Consider the following 15840-nt stretch of genomic DNA (forward strand, 5'->3'; position numbering starts at 1 on the left):
GGGGCACAGAGAGGTTAAGTAACTTGCCCGAAGTTATATATCGAGCAAATAGCAGAGCCAGAATTCAAATATAGAATGGTTTGCCTCCAGAGTCAGTGTTCTTAACCCTGCAGGATAATATAGTAAATGAAATGTTAATGGCCCTCCCTTCAGAAAAGTGTACAGTGTAACGCTCTAGAAGAGTGCTTTCTCATAGAAATATAATGTGAGGGCCGGCCCCGTGGCTTAACAGTTAAGTGCGCGTGCTCTGCTGCTGGCTGCCCGTGTTCCGATCCCAGGTGCACACCCACGCACCGATTCTCCGGCCATGCTGAGGCCGCGTCCCACATACAGCAACTAGAAGGATGTGCAGCTATGACATACAACTATCTACTGGGGCTTTGGGGTGAAAAATTAATAAATAAATAAAAAAAAAGAAATGTGAGCCATAAATGTGAACCACGTATGCTTTTTTAAATTTTCTAGTAACTGCAATAAAAAGTAAAAAGAAACAGGTGAAATTAATTTTAATAATATTTTATTTAGCCCAAAACATCCAAAATATTATCATTTTTAACATGTAATCTACATAAAAATTATTGATGAGGTATTTATATTCCAATGCTTCATACTAAGTTGTTGACATCTGGTGTGTATTTTACATTATGGTACATCTCAATTCATCCTAGCCATATTGCAAGTGATAAGTAGCCACACGTGGCTAATAACTACTGTATTGGATAACACTGGTGTAGAAAGACTTCACAAATAGTATATTGTTCTCTTCAATTTCAAGAGACTTTTCAAATTACTTCTGAAATAGTTTAAGGAAAAAGGGGCACATTAAGTGAAGAAAGGAGTTTACATATATATATATTTTTTCTGGTGAGGAAGATTGGCCCTGAGCTAACATCCATTGCCAATCTTCCTCTTTTTGCTTGAGGAAGATTGTCCCTGAGCTAACATCTGTGCCAGTCTTCCTCTATTTTTTTGTATATGGGACACCGCCACAGCATGGCCTGATGAGCAGTATGTAGGTCCACGCCGGGGATCCAAACCTGCGAACCCTGGGCTGCTGAAGTGGAACATGCAAACTTAACCACTACCCCACCAGGCTGGCCCCAGGAGTTTCTAATTTTTAAATGTTAAAGAGACCCCATTAAAAAAAAGTGGCTGCGTGTCCCAAAGGGGGGATCCTTTGGCAACGATTGGGTCTATAACAATAACATAATTCCCTGGCTCCCCACTGGGCAGGTTGGGGAGCAACCAACAGTACTTGGAAATATTCTTTGAGCCATCCAAAGATTTCCTCAGAGATTTCTCCAGTACTGCTGAGAATACTATGTATTAGGGATGGAAAATTTGTCATTTGAAAGAAACATAGCATAGCTGTTGCTTCTCGTATGATTAATTTGATGTTAGGAAGATTGTTTAATGGTAGCACTTTCATCAGTATTGTTTACTTGGTTTTAGCTGTTGAAACACTGCTGTACTTTCACATGATCATTTGCACGTCTCTTTTAAGTTCTTTTGCAAATGTTTACCATCAGCTGGTGATTTGGGGACCTTTGTCACTCTCTACTCTATAGTCCTTGTTAGATTCGATGTCATTTCTAGCATTTAAAACTTATCCCCAAAATGTTAACTCTATTATAACCTCAGTCCTTTCTTCTAGAAGCAAGATATTGGTCTAGGAGTTACTTAGAGAATGCTATTTTACTTCTCTGAATCTTAGTGTTGTTATTTCACAAATCAATATATCTGTCTGTCTGTCTGTCTATCTATCTATCTATCTTAAGAAAAAGCCTTAACAGGCCCCTTTAGGTCTGATGGTGAGGCTTGGAGAACATGGCCTAGAAGGAAATGGCAAGAAAAGAGTCAACTAAATTGCCCTCCCTACGAAGTCAAAGTTGTGAAACAACCTACTCAGAAAAGAGTATAAAACGTAAATTTACAGTTTAACAGAAAATTTTAAGGTAAACACCCATGTAACACCACCATCAAGAAATACATCATATAATTTTCCATTTATATCTTTCCTTAAAATAATTCTTTCTTTCTTTCTTTTTTTTGTGAGGAAGACTAGCCCTGAGCTAACGTCCGATGCCAATCCTCCTCTTTTTGCTGAGGAAGACTGGCCCTGGGCTAACATCTGTGCCCATCTTCCTCCACTTTATATAGGATGCCGCCACAGCATGGCCTGACAAGCAGTGCATCAGTGCGCGCCAAGGATCTGAACCCCGGGCTGCCACAGTGGAGTGTGCACACTTAACAGCTATGCCACCGGGCCGGCCCCCAAAATATTTATTTCTTATGGAAAAAATGATAGAGCTAAACATGTACAATGCAGTAAGAAGGCTTCCTCAGTCCCAAATAACCAGGCCAGCAGAAGCAGTGTTGGGGAGGGAGACTGGGGAACTGGAGGGCTGGGAAGGATTAGCGGTGGAGAGAACCAGCTAGCCCTGGCATGCATTTTTGGTACTGTTTCTGTGATTGTAAATACCATTTTATTTCTGTCTTAAACATGGCTGAGAAGAGGAATACCTCACCATTCTCTAGCCAGAGGGGAAAAAAAGAAAATGTGGCTGTGTGTGTTCACATTTACTGAAGGGGAATACAATAATTCCCTTGTTATGCATAGCTTTGTGGAATTCTCATTAAAAAGCTGGATATTGAACAGAGCAATTTTTGAAATAAGTTGAATTTAAAGGATCCAAAGTAGCTCCTCTCATATTGTTTTCTATTATCTTTGTGCATTTAGTCTATTGGTGATATTTTGTTTCTCTGATTGAACAGATTGCTGAGCTGGGTGAAATAGAATACATTGAAAATCTACCTCTCCTTCGAGTTCTCAATCTTTTAAGAAATCCAATTCAGGTGAGAGATCATTTATATCAGGGGGAGGGGGATGAGGACTTTCTTGGAATTCTTGTTCTTCAAGAAATGCTTTTGATAAAGAACATCAGGAATGTGAAGACAGTGTGTTTATCTTCATTCTCTCTCTCTTATGAAACAGAACAGTAAGCAGAGTAGCCCCTATGCACCACTATCAGTGACAGTAAAAGCCTGAGGTTACCTACTCTGTGTGGTCATTTGTGACTCATCCCAGGTGGTAATAAAGATTACAGGCGGGAACTATCGAGATTGGGGAGCAATGTCCTTTTACATTACAGAATGCACGATGCCAGAGGTGTAGACAGAATATGGTTCCTATTTTCTAACAGGGGAAAGAAAATCCAGAATTAGACACCTAATGTAATTTGTCTGGATATAGCTGTGAAATTGATATTGTTGTAAAATGATTATAGAAAAAAATAATATATTTCTTACAGATTCTTCACCTTGGGATTCAAAGATCCATGACTTTTTCAAGCCTCTCTCTTTCCTTCCATTGATAGATCCTTTCTTCCTGGCCTCTGTCCTTCCCTCTTTGTCCATTTGTCCTTCATTCCACTTTTCTATGTCTACCCTTCACTTGCCTTTCCATAGACTCTTGAATTTGTATGTATCTCTGAGTACCGTTCTTTTTGCAGGTGTCTTGATGAACACGTCTGGACAGGCGAAAAACCAAAATCAGAAATTAAAAATAAGATTTAAAATAAAAACAATCCTTTGTATGAGAATAGTGGCAAGTAATTTAAAAGCACCTCTGGGAAAGAAAGGAGCAGGGCTTAAAGTGGGTGTCACCTCCCATTTCAGATCCATGAGGGTGTTTGAGCGTATGCATAAATAAACAGCACAAACCCTTTCACACATGTTAACTCATTTATATACACACACCCCCATTTACACATTGAAATACAAAAAAGACACCTTTGTATTTTCATTTCATGTGCATTCTCATCTATAAAATGTATCATCCACTAATATCTTTCTCTCCAAAGAGATGTAGCTTCCTAATACAAAAGACTTTAATTATATTTCTAAAACCCAGATGATTCTAACACAGCAGATGGTTGGGAGTAATAAAGAATTTATTCTGTAAGTGAATATTATTTTATTATTGTAAAACAAATTCATAATGAGTGATACAAAATAATACAAAGTAATAAGAAATAAATAATGACAAAGTAATAATAAATAATGTTTCATTATTTGCAAGAGTGAAACTCGTTGGAGTTAGAAGATAGGGTTTGAAGCACGGGCCGTGGCATCTTAGATGAAATGCTTCACCTCTCTGAGACTTAGTTGTTTTTCTCTTGAGAAATGATGTTAATCATATCTGTCCTGCTTATCTCCCAGGGAGATTAACAAGATCACACATGTGAAGAACTTTATAAGTTACAAGGCACAGTCTGCATTTGAGTTGTTAGTATAAGGGGACTGGTAAGCGTGAAAAGGTAGCGACCTATGAGGGGGTGTGTGTGGGAATGACAGGAGTAGTAGGGGGAAGACCTACGCTCATGGAAGTAGAGCGCTGGTGCTTGTTAAGTTGGGAAAAGAAAGGCAATTGAATAGTCCTCTTGATATTTTGAATAGGAAAAATCTGAATATTGGTTCTTCGTAATTTTTATGCTACTACGATTAACAGAATTAGATCAGAAGAAGATTCAAGTGGAAGAAAAGGTATGTAATCATATCATTTCATGTGTTTATGAGTTAATATGCTCAAGAGCTCATGCTGCCTGCTGCAGGACCAATATAATCAATAAATGACATGCATAACAATATGTAAATTAATTATTTAGGGAGTGTTCCCTTGTCCTGGGATCTGTCTGTTGAACCCTCTGCAAAGCTGAGTGTCAACACACATGTAGCAAAAGCCGTACTATTGGTACAGGGAAAAGATGGGCAGTGGGAACAGAAGCAGTCCTCCATTTACGTAGGCCGGCAGCATCATGGCAGTCTAACTTGAATAACTATCATATTTGGAGGGTGTGTGATTCTATCTGCGTTACTCTAAAAATTCATTTGTGTAATGAAATATAATGTCATTCTACCATATAATCGAAAGGTACTCAAATAAATCACTACTCTGATAATTTAAATTCTTAATTCTGCTCTTTAAGAGAATGATTCCTCTGGACACACATTTCCAGAGTAACCAGACCTTGAATGCTAGCACCTGCCTCCCCCACCATACCTGTGGTAGCTACTTTGTCTTCCTTTAGTGACCGGGGACAGCTGAAATCTCCACTAATGAGGGATTTCTTACACTGGATGCAAATTTGAAATGGGAAGGAAAACAGGTATAAATATGTAGAGGCAGCTGTTCCATTTCATAAATGCCTTTTTGAAATCTTGGTTAAAAATAGTTACAGATGCCAGTCTGTTATTATTCTCGCACGCAAAGGCACTTATTAGATTTCTGTTCCCCTTTAACATTTTATGAAAGGAATAAATTTAAAACCATATATTAAGTAAAGGTGTGGTAGTGAGGATAATGTAGTTAGAGGGATGACGAAGACAGGGGATAGAGAACTGTATGTTATGTGGAAAAGGCCCATATCTTTGAACAGAGACAGTTATGCTAAAAGAGGAGGAGGTTTTGGTAGAATTTGAGATAATCAGATAGTTCCTGGTGAGATGGCATGAGAAAATAATTCTACAGTGTCAACTACCTGGAATCTAGAACTGTGAATTTTATTCCTTCTTCTCATACTAAAAGTTGGAATTTTTACTATGTTAAAAGTAAACTTGGACTTTAGAGGTTTTGTTTTTGTTTTTGCTTTTTCCCTCCCTCCCAAATTCCCTTTATAGGGAATATAAAGAAGTAGGGGACCAGTGGGGTCCAGTTCAATATTTTAAGATAATTATCATTATTTAGGCTTTAGGAAAGTTAGAGTAGACATAAGACTGAAGAAAAAGATTCTTGAGCATGTGTTAAATTATTTCTATACTGATTGTGTGTGTAGAATATTTTATTGAAGAGAGTCTAAGCCTTGTTTTCTTTTTAGAAATGAGATTTGTTTTCCTTTTGCATTTCTAATTCTGGAAAAGGTTGCGGCAGTGAATAAATATGACCCTCCGCCGGAAGTGGTCGCAGCCCAAGATCACCTGACGCATGTTGTCAACAGCGTGATGCAGCCACAGAGGATCTTTGACAGGTATTCATTAGGGGTCCGCAGGGTAGATAGAACTCAGGGCGGCAAGCACAGGACAACCTCCTCAAGTTCCCTAGCCCTCTATTTTGTGACCCATTCCTTTCTCACCTGCTCTGAGGGAAGGGGTCGGGTCTTTATTTGATAGGATGTGTTGTCTCATTTATAGTGTTTTCATCACATGCTTGAATATGGGGCTCACTCATTGGGTTTTCCCAAGTGTAGGTGACGACTGGATTCATCTTCCCTCTTTCATCTGGCCCTTCAAATGGTGGCTAGCCTGTGACATAGGACAGTGAAATAAAAAAAGAGAAAGTTTGTCAACTTTTCTGCTGTAGGATAGAACCACAGACTTTAGCCTCATTAACAGAGAATTATGATGATTTCTATCCCTTGTAAATTTTTCCTTAGCTGCGAGTGAATGCTAGCTAGTCCTGCCAAAGAGCATCCCATGAATGCAGATTATTAGAGAGTTTCTAGAAGGAAGCCCAGCTAGCCTAAGGGAACCTGAAATAGCCTTTCTAGTGATTGCACTGAGCTGCAGTCAGCCCAGCAGGGAGAAGTCGCCCAGCTTGGTTGAACACATGAATAGAGTCTCTCACCTCCAAGTTCGAAGCCAGATTTACCACGGTTTCTCCATTTCTTTTTAAACAATCTGTTGGAGCAGATGGCCATTTATGCTATAAGTATAATGCAGAAGTTCTATCAATACCCAAAGACATTTTAAAAATGCTTGTAGAATCTCTTGGTTATAGATGGCTTCTTTTCTTCATGTGGTATTTGCTCCTGAGCTTCACGTGGATGGTTCCCCACAGAGAGCAAAATGTTTTATTTTGCATGTAGGACATGATTTTTTTATGTGTAACTTAATAATATAGACATTGACAGTTTTATATATTTATGGTAGCCCTCTAGATGAAATGATTTACCATTTATTTGCATACATCTGGAAAAGCACATTTGATTTAAAAGAAGGGCATTTATGTCCTCATTGTATTTCTTTTCTGGTTTTTGAGATTGCTAGTTGTTTCATGCTTTAGAGTGCATTTATATAAAAATATGTATCAAAGAAATTTACAGCAGTCTCATAAACATGTGTTTCTTTATCATTTCTGGCTGTCGGGCAGACAAGAACAAATAGCCGTGCAGCCCTGAATGCTCCAGATGGAGCAGCGTTCATAGTGAAAAACTCGTGGAGGCGGGAGCTGGTCTGCCATTGCCCTTTCCACTCTGCGCCAGGACACAGCTCTCGGGCAGTCCTAGAAGTCAGGTTCCAGGAGAGGAACCCTGAGTCTTGGCCTTGGGACTTTTACATTATTGGGGAATCCCTGCCCCCTCTCTTGGTATGATTGGGGTGAGGATACAATATTAAAGTGACACAGCAGACCCTTGACTCTGGCCTAGTAGTCATTGATAGCTTTCTTGTTCTCTGGTATGACAAGGTTCTCCAGCCTCGTCTTGTACAAGTCCTATCCAAACTCTGGAAGCAGCCATTTCACTAAGAAGCCCTGGTTTGTTTAGTGAGAAATGGTATTTCTCAATCACAATCTGGGTGCTAGTGATAATCATTACTACTGGGTTGGTCATCATTTCTAGGCCTTTTAGTGGACAGAGCTGGGAATATATTTCCCTCCTCCCTCCCTCCCTCCCCTCCTTCCTTCCTTCCTTCCTCCCTCCCTCCCTCCCCCCACTTCCTTCCTTCTTTCCTTCCTTCCATCTATTATATCTATCCTGTCTGTTTGTACCTATCTATCTTCATCTATTCAGTCTGTTTGTGTCTAATCCGTATCTAGATAGATCTATCTGTATCAATCTATAGATAGATGATAAAATACCTTCTGAATTTTTATTGATACTTTACAATTCAGTTTCAGGAACACAGTTGAGCTTTTATTTAACCTCCTCTCTATTACATCTGTATTTCCTTTTCTCCCACACCAAGGACACAGAGGAAGATGGATTAGAATATTCCATAATTAGTCTTTTTTAAAATCCCATATTACACAATGGTATTAGAATACCAATACTAATACTAACACCAACATGATTACTGAAATCATTAAAAACATGTTCTGCCTATGCTTTTCCCATTAACGTGTCTCTTTTTTGTTGTGGTAAAATATATATAACATAAAATTTGCCATTTTAACCATTTTAAAATATGTAGTTCAGTGGCATTAATTATATTCACAATGTTGTGCAACCATCACCACCATCTATTTCCAAAACTTTTTCGTCACCCCAAACAGAAACTCTGCAACCATTAAGCAATAATTCCTCATTCCCTGCTACTCCCAGTCCCTGGTATCTTCTAATCTACTTTCTGTCTCTATGAATTTGCCTATTGTATATATTTCATGTAAGTGTCAATCACCCTATTTTAAAAGTAGTGTACTATGTTTATATTGTCAGAACATATATCCATCACACACAACACTTTCTCCTTGGCTGTCACTTAGTCTTGGTTCTATGGATAACTGCATATTTATTGCTCCCTTCCAGCCCTTCTATTGGTGTCTCATGAGTCACTTTGGTTGTATGAACCTTGTTCTCTAGTAGATTCCTTAGGAAGGGCTATGGGATCAATATCCCTTGAACTCTTGCTTGTTGATAATATTCTCTGCCCTTTATACTTGAAAGTCATTTTTGGTATGTATAAATTCCAGGGCTCACACTCTTTTCCCTAAGTATAATAGAGAGGTTACTCCATTTTCTTTTGGTGCAAAACATTGCTGTCAAAAATCTGATAACCATTTAATTTTCTTTGCCTTTCTTTGTTATAAGTCATGTGTTCTCTTTGTCTAGCTGAACAATTTTTTTTTCTTTAAAGTCCAGTAATTTTACTAGACTATGTCTTGATATTAGTTATTCTGGGCTAATAGTCTCGGGTATGCTCCGTGCTCTTTCAATGTATAGTTTTGTTTTATTTTTTTATTTCAGGAAAGTTTTCTTGAATTACACTCTTTAATATTTGTTCTGTTTCTTTGCTTTGGTTTTCTTCTTCAGGAAGAAGATCTCCTTTGCCTATCTTCAATATTTGTCACTTGCTCTCAAATATTTTTGTTTTTAATCTTTTAAAAAAGTTTGTTTTGAGATAATTTTAGATTCACATGCAGGTGTAATGTGAATTGAACAGCAGGTGTAATGAAGAAATTCTATATATAACTTTCCCCCAATGGTAATATCTTGTATAGCTATAGTAGAATATCAAAACCAGGACATTGACATTGATAGAATCCACCAGCTGTATCAGATTTCACCAGTTTTGCATGTACTCGTGTGTGCATTTAGTTCTATGCCATTTTATCACACATGTAGTTTCATATGAGAACCACTACAGTCAAGATACAGAAGAGTTTTGTCACAAGGATCCCTGTGCTTCCAACTTTTTAGCCACAGTCACCTCCCTCCTTCTCATCTTCCCTAACCCCTGGCAACCAATGATCTGTTCCCCATCTCTATAATGTTATCATTTCAAGAATGTGATGGAATCATATAGTATATAACTGTTTGGGTTTGGCCTTTTTCTTTTTAGCTTCATTCCCCAGAGATTCATCCAAGTTGTTGGGTGTATTACTAGTTCATTCCTTTTTATGGCTGAGTGGTATCCCTCGATATGGATGCACCACAATTAGTTTAACCATTCATCTTTTGAAGGACATCTGTGCTGATTCCAGTTTTTGGCTATTACAGATACAACTTCCATGAACATTCACGTACAAGTTTTTGTACATGTACAGGTTCAGCCTGCCTGCTTTCCATGGGATACCCATTGGCTGTTTTGGGGTTCACTTATTCTCAGGTCTGTCATTTGCTTCCCCATTGCTTCCTCCTACACAAATTCCAGCACTGTGATAGTCTTGTGGGTTTGTGGTTCATGAAGATACCTTTTCATCTGGTTTTGTTGTACATACTTACCATGGGCTTTTGCTCTCAAGTTTTTCTGTTTTTATGTGGGCATTCAGAGAGATTGAAAAATTATGCTGCCACCATCCCCATTCTTCATAGAATCTACACCTCAGCCATGTGTTTTGAAGAGATATTATATTTTATTACATATTTCTGTAATTTGTGTCAAGAGTGGAGTCCAAACACTTCAGCTCAGCATGTTGCAGGACATTTTATTAATAAATTCATTCTTTAGTTCAGTCTTTCGGGCCCGGAAGCCATGCCTAGATTTATATATCAGCTCTTTCTTATTAGCTATTATTTTGAGCAAGTTAATTAACCTCTCTGGACTTCAGTTTCTTCATGTGTTAAATGGGGATAATGATAGAAACGTTTTCATTAGCTTCCTGTGGTAATTAAATGGGGTAATGCATGTAAGATTCTTAGAATAGTGCCTGGCACATAGTAATTGCTCAGGTAAATTTTAGTTATTACCATTTTCTTTGCATATCTGTGTTCTAATTTAATAGGTATGGATGTTAAAGTTTAACTTTCACAGGGCAATCTTATTTCTTTCATTTTGAAGTTCTTAGGGGACTACTTTATCAACCAAGAACTGATATATCTTACCATACTTTTCCTTTTAAAAATGTAGTTAAAGTAAATTTACATGTATTTGGATTTTGTTTATGCTTTGAATGTTATTTATGGCATATTATAATCAACTTGCTTGTGGAAGGTAGGACTTCCCTTCTATACAGTGTCTACGTATAGCAAGTGCTTGTCTACTGAATTAATTGTGATTATGACACAGACACTTTGCACACTGGATGCGGTTAACATGCTGTATGTGTGACTAGAATAGGCCATCTCTGCTCTGCCCTGTGTTACAGCACTCTTCCTAGTCTGGATGCCCCTTACCCCATGTTGATATTAGCTGGTCCTCAGGCTTGTGGGAAACGAGAACTCGCTCACCGCCTCTGCAGACAGTTTAACAGTTACTTCAGATACGGGTAAGTTTGCTTATTGGCTGGTAAGGCTGTAAAATCTTGGATATTGCTAATTTTGATTATTAATTTTAAGCAAGTTAAACAAATTAATATTTAAGTTACATTTTATGGCTGAGCTAAAAGTGGATGTTTGGTAAAAATTACCTCTTGGTAAGGATAGCGCACCATGAGGGTTGTAGTCTTTGAAGGTGCATTATTGATAGTATTGGATAAGTGTGATTACCTGGTCTTGGAATGACTAGGAATCTTGATTCTCATGTCATTCTAACTGATGTGGTAGAGATGATTGCTAAGTATACTTCTAATAATAGAAGAACTTAACAAATAGCAAGAAGAAACAAAATATTTTGTCTTTTGTGAAGCAGACAGTAAACATATGGCAGTGACCCCCCTCAAAAAACAAGAACAGAAACATGATTCATCCATGCCATTATACACTTTTTCCATAGAAAGCTTATCAGCTTCTTTGCTGTTTGTTACACCGTGATATACACTGTGTAACATATATATTTTTTACTTTAATTCTCGAAATGTTTAACTTAATTCATCGCCAGCCAAGATCATCCTCCATGGTTTGAAAATGCACGTTTCTCATTAAGCAGAGTGGCGTGGGAACGCAGGCTCATTCTGTTGCCGTGCGGTGTGACAGCATGAATCACAATGTTGTGATGTGTCATGGGTGAGTCTGTGCACCGGTGACAGCCTCTCCTAGTCTCTGCTGGCACTCACACTGACAGCACCTCAGCTTTGTCTCCACACAGGTCTGCCTTTTTTAAGGCATATTTCAGGAGGAAGGAAAAGGAGGAGAATGGAAAGGGGCAGCAAAAGTGTTCCTTCCCTTGTCCCCAGGTTAGCATTCAATACACTTTCAGTTTACTGGAGCGAATATTTTGCTGCATGATTCCCTAATGACCCAGTTAAAATAGAGGAAAATATCCGAAAAACTAGAACCATCCAAAAAATTCTTCGGCTGGATGTACAGACTTTTTAAAGGTTTCTGGGAATCAGATTTCAAATTATCACTGAAATCTTTTGAACTGGTTTCCTCTTGTATTTTTTATGTATGGCAAAGAAATCTCTTTCAGATTAGTGGTGGTTGTTAGTGAGCTGAGGATGTGGCTGCAAAGATGCATAGGACAGCAAGAAAAATAAATGCAAATTATTTTCTAATGCTATTACAGAAAAATTCCTTCCCTTAAGCTACACGTGTTCAAACAATGTAAATACTATTTTAAATAGGTCCATTTATTTAGATATCTAAAATTACATCCTTCATTTGAACAACTCTAGGATATAAATACTATAGAATAATTTATTCATTAATATATTTTAAAAACCCTGAAGTAACAAAACTAAATTAAAACTTAATATTAAAATAAAAAATATGGAGGGCCATTATGTTCATATAGGAGTACTGAATCTGTTTTAAAAGATAAGTGGAACACAAGGAATGGAAGGTCAAACTAGGGCAAAAGAGTGTATCCTGACTGTTGTGCTAATATGTAAACGTGGAACCTTTTAGCAAACCAAAGTGACTTGGGAGAATCAAGGCTTTCTCTGGTTAGAATTCCTTTCACATCTTGGTACCAATTATGTTGCAAATGGTTGGTGGCCTGGTCCTTCATATTTGTTGTGGTATATACTGCTGAGGCACGTAGGGTCAGATGTGATCATCAGAGTTAAGATTCTGATCCAGTCTGATGCTGCATTCTCACCTGGATAAGCCTCCTAATTATTCATTTTCATTAAGTCCTGTATTTCCCCTAGTAGAATGCTTATCCGTTAGGCTCGTGACTGTTTGTTTAAGGCCTGTTTTCCCTGCTCGTCTGTATGCCCAGTGAGGGAAAGAACTAATGTCAGCTTTGCTCACCGTTGAGTTCTCAGTGCCCTGCACAGGGCCAGGCACTTAATACGTGCATCAAAAATATTTGTTAAATGAATAACTGATTGAGTGAGTGAGTGGATGAATGAATTAATGGCATTGCATGCAACATTTAATGGGAAATTACTGTGATAAGAAGCATAGGCGATTTTCCCCAACCTCTGCTGATGGATATATGGAGAGAAGGGTGGATTCATTCATTTGCTCATCCATTCTTTCACTAAGTATTTATTGAGTTCCTCCCATGTGCTAGGCCCTGAAGATACAGTGAGAACAAGATTGGTGAGGTCCTTTCCGTAATGAAATTTGTAATCTAGTAGGGAACTCAGATCTTCAATAATTGGTGTTGTGTGTCATTAGTGTGGAGGCACAAGATGGCAAAACAAAATCCTAAAATTAGCTTCATATCTACACTGTTACTGCCACCATTGCTATTTTTCTCCTCTGAATAGTATTAGTGGTGAATGGAAAGATACTCCTGACTCCCCCACTTCCAACTGCCCACTCACTCGCCCACCTCCCTCACAGACAGGCTCAGTAGCATCGTCCAACCGTTCATTGGCATCCTCATGGAGACAGAACTCAGGGCTTGTTCAATGACAAATCATTCTAAGAATTCCATCAGGGCATGGATCAAAGATCATAGCATCGCATCAAGAAGGATAGTAGCTAGTAATTCTATGCATTGAGAAAGTAAGATAATACTACTATTATATGCAGCAACTTTCTAATTAAAACAAATGATAAAACCAAAGCACATCCTCAGGGGCAGCTCATTACTCTTGTTTAGATTCTATTTTATTTTATTCTTTATCCAACATAAATTTTATTGATTTTTAATTAAATGAAAAGCAAAAAAGGCATGAATACCGTCTTATCATGAAACATGTAAGCATTTACAAAGGCACTTTCTCTGCCATTTGCTTGAATCTTTTGTTTCCCTCCTATTTATTTCATTTTTCCTGGTATTTTGTCCTCTTTTTTCAGTTGCATTGACCCAAGAACAAGGCATTCAATGAAATATTCACATGCTCACTTGCATATCCAGATCTATAAATATTAAAAATATAACTTGATAGTATAGCAAGTACTGGTGTGCCTGAGAGATTTGCTCTTGTCTTAGGTTTTGATTTTACTATTTGTTCTTGGTTTTAGAAATAGGTCGGATGTTCTTTCTTTTCTTGTATTAGTTATAAATGGCCTGGACATATGCGTTTACTGCCATCAAAGTCTCTCTATTTATTTCCACGTCAATATTACCACACACATCAGTGGCTTCTTAAAGAGTGATGGATGATGAGGGAAACACAAAATACCAGCATGCCTGTTCATCTTCCAGATGGGAGGTCCCAAAAGTGATCTGAATGGTCATGAAAGAAAAACTTGATTCTTCTTCCTTAGATCTCTATTTTATAGCAATCTCTATTTTCATAACCTTTTTCGTGGTGTTGACTACTAAATATATTTTACTTTTAGCTCTATAATACAGTGCAGTAAAAGCCCACAGCTATTTAGCTAAATGAGATGGTATGAGGTACAGTTACCTAAATACAGTGTAATCTGATGTCTGTTTATACAGACGTGACAAACTAGTTGCACGGTTCATTTGTTCATTCAATCAGCATTTATTGAGCACTGTCCACGTGCTGTGTGCCGGTTATAAAACGGTAAAACAGACGGACACGGGTCTTGTCCTCCTGGCAGCTTATAATCTAGGATGAGATTTAGATAAGTAAATGCTGTCTAACAAGATAGTTTGGTGGGTGCTGTGATGAGGAAGTAAAGAGCCTCTGTGATAGAAGACGTAAAAGAGGAGTAGGGTGTGGGGCTTGAGTGGGGGGTGCATTCCAGGCAGAAAGAACAACAGGCACATTTGTTCACTGGAAGTACACTCTGTAGTATGACTATGCTTGAAGGATGAAGGGAGATGGCAGAAGATAAGACCAAAAAGATGGATAGGGGTTTGATCATAAAGGGCTTCTAAGCAGAATCGTGTCATGACCACAGATGCATTTTAGGAAGTGCATCTGTCGGCAGTTTGGGAAAGGGCTTGGGGAGGGAGGGCTAGAGACAAGGAGACCAGTTAGGAAATGGTGACAGGTGATGATGGCAGGAGTTAGAAAGTGGTGTGTGGTTACTGGAAAGTGAACAGAGTAGTGGCTTCCTAAAGTTTGATACTCAGACACAGTATGTGCTGGAATCTTCTGTGTTCATGATCTCTTAAATCGTGTCTGGCAATTTATTGACATATATTTGCACTGGGCATTCAGATCAATTTAATTTGCCTACCAAGTGCCCTACGAATACCTTGGCCTTTGTGGATACCCATTGAAAGAGTTCACTTACTAACAACATGGCGTGCTACAATGTGCTTGAATTTAGATGCACTCATAGCCAAGCCTCTGCCTAAATATTTGCAGTAACAGGGTCATTATTTCCTGAGACAATCTGGTCCAGAATTGAAATTCTAAATCTGCATGCTTCTGAATCAAACTGAAAAAATTTCTACTTCCTCATCCACCTGCTAGCCCTTGTTAGACACCTTTTCTTCCTATTATGTTTTCCTGGATATTTTAACATTCTCTCATTGGCCTGGCCTTCCAGACGCCTTTTTCTCTTGATCATCTGCTCCTCTCCTTGGGCTTGGTTTGTTAGGGTCCTCGATGACTGCTGGCCAGTGAATTCGCCTTTAGAATGTCTAAACTCACCCTGAGACTTTTAGGAGCAATGTTGTAGTCTGGGGTTAATCTCTAACTCAGTTCTTTTGTCTGTTAAGTGAAACAGGGAATATGGCTCCCATTATAAACTATGATTTAACTAATTTACCATGATTTAACTAGTAAATTAATTAGTAAATAATAAACTCATGGAAATTGAAATTACATTTGAAATTATATTTAAACAGGGGAGAGGAAGGGTATTGAAGGTGATGGCCCAAATTTCTTTGTCTACAATTTGGCATCATTTTTTTCTAAGTTAGTTTAGTGAAACATTGCTTTCACTATGAAATATTTCCTTTTTAATATCTTCATATTTGGAC

The 15840-nt window shown here is 38.2% G+C and overlaps 1 protein-coding gene across 4 annotated transcripts in view; it reads left to right on the forward strand.

Annotated features, from left to right (window-relative positions):
• Positions 1-15840, forward strand: part of LRGUK (leucine rich repeats and guanylate kinase domain containing) — a 109858-nt gene that overhangs the window by 33981 nt on the left and 60037 nt on the right. For all 4 annotated transcript variants that reach the window (XM_087430902.1, XM_004430835.3, XM_087430880.1 and 1 more), the window contains exons 8-11: positions 2776-2856; positions 4459-4545; positions 5920-6026; positions 10802-10921. In XM_087430902.1, the coding sequence (XP_087287028.1) occupies positions 2776-2856; positions 4459-4545; positions 5920-6026; positions 10802-10921 (395 nt within the window). The remainder of the gene's footprint in view (positions 1-2775; positions 2857-4458; positions 4546-5919; positions 6027-10801; positions 10922-15840) is intronic.

This window comes from Ceratotherium simum, chromosome 1 (genome assembly GCF_057802395.1).
Source record: "Ceratotherium simum simum isolate JZ-2026a chromosome 1, ASM5780239v1, whole genome shotgun sequence".
In the NCBI taxonomy this organism is placed as follows: Eukaryota; Metazoa; Chordata; class Mammalia; order Perissodactyla; family Rhinocerotidae; genus Ceratotherium; species Ceratotherium simum.